This window comes from Limulus polyphemus, unplaced genomic scaffold (assembly GCF_000517525.1).
Source record: "Limulus polyphemus unplaced genomic scaffold, Limulus_polyphemus-2.1.2 Scaffold634, whole genome shotgun sequence".
Classification (NCBI taxonomy): domain Eukaryota; kingdom Metazoa; phylum Arthropoda; class Merostomata; order Xiphosura; family Limulidae; genus Limulus; species Limulus polyphemus.
Genome location: NW_013666244.1, coordinates 363,374 through 371,374, shown reverse-complemented (window position 1 = coordinate 371,374; position 8,001 = coordinate 363,374). Strand labels below are relative to the sequence as shown.

Here is an 8,001-nt window from a genome sequence, read left to right as displayed (position 1 = left end):
AAACTAGACTGACAAAAACATTTGATATCAATTGTTTTATAAATGGCTGGCTATGGTAAAACTCTCGTGGGTGGTTTACACCATGTCGTGTAATCACCTCAGGCGTATGGCTTAACTGAACCAGATTCCAACACCCACTGGTTGCATGCGAAGCTATTGACAGCTATCACTTCCCCTCTCCAGTGTATAGGTTTTTCTCATAGCGACTACAAAGCACGTTCACACCAACACTATGTTTGAACGTTTGTAAGATTTCACACAGGTGTTGTGACCTTGCTCAATGGTCAGCATGAAACAGCGGGTGTTGGTTGGTAAGAGTCCTCTTTGGTCATTTTCTAAAACATAATCGTTAAAGTACACTCTGCTTCAAAGACTAGCGGTAGGGTAAGGTGTGAGTGAAATATATTATACAAGACGATTATTATTAAGAGACATCCCCACCGCTGAGGAATGATCGTCGTCATGGTAACTACTGTATAGCCCGGAGAAGAACAATGCTTATTGGTAAATAATGAACGAGCAATTTAGAAATATTTGTATTATTAAGAAGATTATAATAATAACGAAGTTATCACAATCTTGCTTTTCTTATGAAACAGGTTTATCTTCTTTCGCATTCTTATTTGTTAAATGTTTTCAAATCTCCTAGTGAGTCAGCGATAAGTTTACCGACTTAAATACTAATCCGCAGTTCGCTCTCCTGTGGTGGACAGAAAGTATATATATATAGCCCATTGTGTAGCTTTGCACTAAAAACACACAAAAAAAATATTTCAAAATGAAATATGCATTATGTCAGCACTTCTTTTCGCCTGTGCACGCGATTCTCTTACGTCACGAAATACTAGATATACGTAACCACATGGTGGTTTGTTTGTTTGAAGTTAAGCACAAAGCTACACAATGGGCTATCTGTGCTCTGCCCGCCACGGGGATCGAAACCCGGTTTCTAGCGTTGTAAGTCCGCAGACATCCCGCTGTGCCACGTTGGAGAGATGTGTTATTAAAATACTAAACCCATTGATAAAAAAAAATATTTTTTAGTATATGCTTTAGTAGAAGTTTGCAGTTGTATTTGAAACATTTTGTAATAAAAGAGATGACGAAACACAAAGGTTTACATAAACTTACCAAAATACAAGTCTGAACTTTAATTTCGTTTGGATGAACTGGTAAATCTTTTTTTTCTTCTTTTTACCACAATAAACAACAAGTAAAATTATGGAGTTAACCTTTTTCATTCTACATTTTATTGAAATTAAACTTCCTTCACAACAGATCTGCGCACAAAGTCTGCGCAGCTTATGAATTCTTGCTAAAATATGATAAGTTAGTAAGCTAAAAACCTTTTGTTATAGTATACCAAAGACCTAGGAAGCGCAAGTTGTAGATCGGGTGGAAATATTCCTTACAATAAGTGTCCAAAAGGTACGGGAAGAATTCCGAATCATGGAAAATGTAAAAAATCGGAAGGAAAAAAAGAGGGAAAAAGAAAAAGGAAACTGAGGAAATAGAAAAATGGGTAAAAACGAAATTATATATTACTGATTATTGGCTTTTGTTGCTGAAGCCGCGCTGCTAAGGCACTGATCTCAACCGGTCAGAAAACGTTTTAGGAGCGTTGATTGAGGGTACAGGATAAATCTATGATTGTTTTGGAAGTATATCAAGTTTACCCCTGTTACCTGTTTGAAAGTATATTAAGATTATCCTGTTACATGTTTGGAAGTATATTACGTTTACCCTGCTACATATTTGGAACTATATCAAGTTTACCCCTGCTACATATTTGGAACTGTATCAAGTTTACCCCTGTTACATGTTTGGAAGTATATTAAGATTATCCTGTTACATATTTGGAAGTATATTACGTTTACCTTGCTACATATTTGGAACTATATCAAGTTTACCCCTGCTACATGTTTGGAAGTATATTAAGATAATCCTGTTACGTGTTTGGAAGTACATCAAGTTTACCCCTGCTATACATCTATGACATACCATACTTACTAAAACATTACTATCATAGAACAAGTTTTAATTTGTAATGGAAGATAAGAACATCTTACCATGTTGTCACTTATTAAAAATAAATTAACACAGCCTTTTACTAAAATTATTGAAACTTGTTAATTGAAATATATCGTATTTGATGCACTTGAGAAAAACTATTTGTCTTCCAAAGTATTTTTCTCCTAAGTAAAAACGAAATTTGGCAAACAATAAAAATCCAACTGTTAAAGTGTTCTAGATTCTTTGTAATGTTTTATCATCTTTTTGTTAATGTATGAAACACAGTAATAGTAGTTAAATATCCAAATAATATAACAGTTATATGAAGAAAGTAGTTTTCTTACCATCTTCAAACTCGTTTTAGTTCATAGCCTTAAATGTAACCAAACACACATTGTTACTGACACAAAAAGAAAACCTTAAGATTTGTGTTTGATTCAGATTCGTTCCCTGCTGGCTCAGTGGTATGCTTGAGGTTTTAAATCGTTTAGATTCGAGGTTCGATTCATGCTGCGGACATAGTGCAGGTTGTCCGTCTTTTGCGCTAAAGTAAACATGATTAGAGTTATCCTTTATGTTAAGGTTTTGTTTTGTTGAATTTAGTCTATTTACTTTTTTTTATAAATAAAAATTAATTATATGCAAGCTACCTTAGGTTCCCATGATTTATTTTACTTTCCTCTTGAGCAAAATAGCAGGTGTGATGAAATACGTGATATTTATCAACGGAAAATTTATTCATAGTGAAGACATAAAAGAAACTGTTCGATGGAAGCATAGCGAAGTATTCAGTAAATTTTTTGCTAATAGTTAATCATAAAACATTAGACTTTATTAATAAATAACTACTGATAATCACAAGAGAATCGACAGGGAATGGCCTACTTTAGCGTGCCAGCTACGAATCCCTACTAGTAGGGGGTCTTGGGTGCATTAAAGAAGTGACTGTCAAATCCCACTATTCGATTAAAGTAGTCCAAGAGTTGGCGGTGAGCGTTGATCATTATAACTCTATCAGCTCAAAATTAGAGACGGCTAGCGAAGGTAACGTTTTGTAGCTTTGCGTGAAATCCTACAAAACAAACCAATTGTTATTCTGGGTTCTAGGCTATATAAGTGAAAGTTTACTTCTAGTATAATTTTGTTTGACTTTGTTTCCATCATTAAGTGTACACATTATAAATAAATGTTTAACATCAGCTTCTGTTTATTCCTAAAAAAGTTCCATGCCTTGTTCGACCAAAGTAAAGAAAAGATAATACAACTATACATACAGAGTATGGTAGTCATGAGTCTCCTCAATAAGATGTATACTTATACACAACTCTTCAAACGTCATTAAATCAATTTCGTGAAAGTTCTCACCAAGAGAACGACATATTGTGTATTAGTTTATTCACGTAAAAGCTAACCCTAACAAAGTTTGTGGACGTCTGAACATGAATACAATGCAAGAATGTTGAACATTAACTTCAGTAAGACGACAAAAATTTGAGCAAATCGTTTTATTCTTAAAAAACTGAATAATATATTTATACGTTACGTTTCACGACGTTTATGTATATACAGAAATACGCACAGAAGTTATCGTATCAAAATTTATATATATATAAACAATATACAGATAGAAACTGCGTTCGATAATGTATACATTCATGAGTGCTCTGAGCTACTGTATATCATCTCCATCAATTCATCTTACATCTTGGAAAGAAGTGTCCTCTACATTATAAGGCACAACTTTGAACAGTTATTGACCACTCTAACTTATAACAATCTTTAGGAGTATCCTTCCGCGGGAGACTTGCTTAAAATGTGTTTATTATATAAAAGTATAAAACTTCTAACAAGATTTAAGAGTATTCTTCCGAGGGTGTTTATTAAACAAAAGACTAAAACAATTCAGCCTTAGATTTAAAAAACGAATTGAGGGGTTTAATAAACGTTCAGTAAGTTTAGATTAGCAATAACTTTCATTCAGGATAAACTCACACGTTAACACTCTTATTACAAACCTAACATTTACATATCTACCCTTATCAAGGCACTGGTGGCTTGGTCATAAGGTCAATACCTATTGGATAATAGCAACGTATTTGGGGAGATCCATATTAATGCCCTCTCATTTATACAAGATACATGTATAACTAACGAAGAGAAAGTTCATTCTATCATACACGTGCTTGCATCAGTTTGACTGTGGTAGAAAGACAAGGTCAATTTCACGCACTACATTAACATGATATATATAACGAACACACCTACATCTAGAACAATAGGGGAAGATTTCGTCGTTGCGCATCACTGGAAGCTCCGTATCCGGCAGGTCCGTAGCCATATGCTGACATGTAGGCTGAAGCTGCGTACGATGCTGGACTTGGATGGGTTATACTAACTGGAACTTGACCGGTGGACATGCCTGGCATCTGGGAATTTATGGAAGGTAGTCCTGGAGGGTAGAATCCTGCTGGCCCGTAGAGGGAACTTGCTGCTGTGCTGGTAGAGAGTCCAGCAAAGTCGGTTTTGTATGTGACGGATGGGGACACAGGAGTGGAAGTAGGCTTAGCAAAACTAGGCGAAGAGTCCGAAGATGTTAAAGGTGTATTGTACGGTACACCCATGGGGTAAGGAGAGAAAGAGGAGGCTTGCAGAGCAGCCGCTGCCAGTTGCTGTTGTTTCTCTGAGTATCCAACAGCTACCTGTTGCATGGCAGTGGAGCTCATATAAGCACGCGGATCTAGATGACCAGGGAGGTAGGGCAGAGAGAATGGATAAACTTCTGGTTTTTTTACCTGTGGTTTTGGTTTTCTTCTTGGTCTATACTTGTAGTCAGGGTGTTCCCGCATATGTTGCTCTCTCAACCGCTTGGCCTCGTCAATAAAAGGTCGCTTTTCGTCTTCACATAGCTGTTTCCATTCAGCCCCAAGTCTCTTGCTGATCTCCGAGTTATGCATCTTAGGGTTTTCTAGAGCGATCTTCCGGCGCTGAGCACGGGACCACACCATGAAAGCATTCATGGGTCGTTTGATGTGTTCTTGTTTATCGCCTCCCGGGCTGGTGACGCTACTTATCCCGTCAACCATTGTCATCATGTAAACAGCTCAAATACTCGTAACACTAGGACACTGGGCACACTGCTCACTTGTTTGGAAGTGGATATGCTTGTGCAATTACCGAGTATTTGAATCCAGCCTCCAGGATTCACTTCGCTTTGATTGGGTGAGCAAACGGGGCCTTACCGAGCATGCCAATCATGTTTGATCAAGAGACCAACCTAAAATGTCCCGCTCAGAGCCCATTGTTGAATACGTATAAAGAGAGGAATCACGGGGGAGGGGGAAATATACGTTTTGAGCAATTTTCTTGTTTATACAATTCATAATTTTCGAAGAACCACAAGCCAAAAACTTTTCTTGATATTATCTCTTTTATATTGTGGGAAAAATAAATACACGTATTTCAATTAGCTATTTGTAGTTTATAAACGCTTCTTTCAATTGATTTGGATCATAACATTTCAAACTGATTATAAAAAAATACCATGTACTGTGTTATTGTAATTTATACAATATTGCTGTTTGTTTTTGGATATTCGTGTAAATCTACACAAATGGCATAGTCAGCCCTAATTTTGAATTAATTATGGACTAGAGGGATGACAATCATTCTTATAGCACGCTCGCGGTCCTAAAGAGCAGAGCGTGTTTTGAAGGCAATACGACGCAGAGCATAAATCGTAAAATCACAGTCCAGGCACACCAACCACTAGGCTAATACTAGATGTACTTCCACAGGGTCCCCGAAAGTGTTCTGTTTCAAGAGTAAAAAACAAACAAAATTAAGAGTAACAAATATTTTTATTTCTTGCTTTTTAAAATTCATATGTCATGCTATGTTGTAACAGAGTGCATAATTCTTCTCGTGATACTGACGTCACGACAGTACAAATTGCAACGTTAACTGTCCCTTATGTGACGCAGTTTTAGTGTCTACTGACTGACTGACAGAAAATACACTACTACGAGTGATTAAAACAGATGACTCCTCCAGGCAGCCTTCAGCCCCCTTTTGGGAAGATTAATTAATGGACCACTTACAAAATTTAAACTTCAATAAATACCATTGAAAAAGCATTCAAAATATGAAAAAGTAACGTTTATTTTTAATTTCCTCCGTCTTTTTTGTTGTCTTTTATTCAATTTTTTCAACAATTTATTAGATTTAGAATATTAGTTTTCCTGGATGTTACCTTTTCCACTTATATCAAAAGTTTACTGAAATAATAAAGTGTTTCTTCTAAGGCTTACATTTCACTTTGTCTTTTTTTTTTTTTTAGTTGTATTTGTATTTTGCATTTATGGCCAAGCTACAAACGCCGTCTATCGCCGCCTCTAACTTTGAGCTACCGAACAGAGGGAAGGCAGCCAGTCAGCAGCTCCCTACCATCCACTATCATCGCTATGAAACCGAATGTCACTCTTATAACGCACCTACCACTTTCATCTATCCATCTTGGTAGGTATTTAGGTGTTAAACCAGGGGTGGTCAGGAATTTTTTTTTTCCTCTGCACCCCGCTCTTGGTTTATTTGATGTGGTGTTTCTTAGATCTTACACTTAAAAGCGTGTAGAATATTTTGTGGTATCGCATGGATTCGTACCGGCTGGCCAACTCCGAAATCCGGACCTCTACAGCAGGGCCAAATCACTCCATTTTCTTGACTTGTACAAAATAAAATCATCGAAAATTAACATAACCGTTTGTAACAGTTATTTTATTATTACTATTCAGAAGTTTTAGATCAAATTGCTCTTATAGTTGATCCACAGTTGTACTAAGTTCTAACAAAATTAATATAATTGTCCATGCTTCTTTTTCTCGTTAGAAATATAATATTTTCATACAACCTAGAGTGTATAACATGCGTAATAACAATGAGCAATATCTTATTTACACGATAGGCCACCAGGGAGCCCTTCATCAAGGTTAAACCAGTGTTAGCGGACACAGGTGATGAGTTCAGCAGGAAATCATGGCATAACAGTCGATCAACTAAACCTGAATGTTAAATATTCGTACAATAGAAAAACGTTAGAAAAACCATATGGACTTTTAAATAAGTAAAAAGTAACAATCACACAAATTCATATATTCATACATACCTTTGTTACTTATATACATGCATTGCTTCCTTCCTACTTCATGCAACTGTTTTCTTGTAAAATTGGATAGAAATAGTAGAACGTTAGATATGTATATGTATACTAAATATATATATATATATATATATAATAATATATGTTTGTATATCTATATATAGATAACAATGTGGACAAAAACGAAGAGAACATTTATATAAAAAGGTAAAACACTTGAAAGAACTATTCGTCATTAATGTTTCACCATATCCGTTCACCATTTTGTAAGAACGTATTTTACGAACGAAATATCTAAGAGATCTGTATAACTAATGACAAACTTATTTCATCATTGCTCTAAAAATTATATCAAACATTATTACAGACTTCATCCTCAACTCGGCGCCAACAATTAATCCTATATATTTAATATTGTTATTGAAACCATATATATAATATTGCGCAGGCTTTACCTACTCTTAATTCTGACAAGGCTTTATCCCAATATTGAAGCCCCCTTCCAATCCTGAGTATACCTAATACCATTACTTACACCTACATATACTATTGTACAGGCTTTATCAACTCTTAACCCTTAGCAAGCTTTCTCCCAAGATTGAAGCCCCCTTCTAATCCTGAGTATACTTAATACTATTACTGACATCTATATATATACTATTGTACAGGCTTTATCAACTCTTAACTCTTAGCAAGCTTTATCCCAAGATTGAAGCCCCCTTCTAATCCTGAGTATACTTAATACCATTACTTACACCTACATATACTATTGTACAGGCTTTATCAACTCTTAACTCTTAGCAAGCTTTATCCCAAGATTGAAGCCCCTTTTT

At 35.7% G+C, this 8,001-nt stretch overlaps 2 protein-coding genes across 4 annotated transcripts in view; both read right to left on the bottom strand.

Moving 5' to 3' along the window:
* Nucleotides 1-8,001, bottom strand: part of LOC111085811 — a 105,481-nt gene that overhangs the window by 36,833 nt on the left and 60,647 nt on the right. The gene's annotated exons all lie outside the window — the stretch shown is intronic.
* Nucleotides 3,614-5,237, bottom strand: LOC106459595 (transcription factor Sox-14-like). Its single transcript, XM_013919228.2, has one exon. It carries the CDS (start codon nucleotides 5,103-5,105, stop codon nucleotides 4,281-4,283), a length of 825 nt encoding a protein of 274 aa, XP_013774682.2. The 5' UTR covers nucleotides 5,106-5,237; the 3' UTR covers nucleotides 3,614-4,280.

What these genes read in the sequence shown, in the direction of transcription:
- LOC106459595 (XM_013919228.2), bottom strand. Translation starts at nt 5,105, where the DNA reads ATGATGACAATGGTTGACGGGATAAGTAGCGTCACCAGCCCGGGAGGC.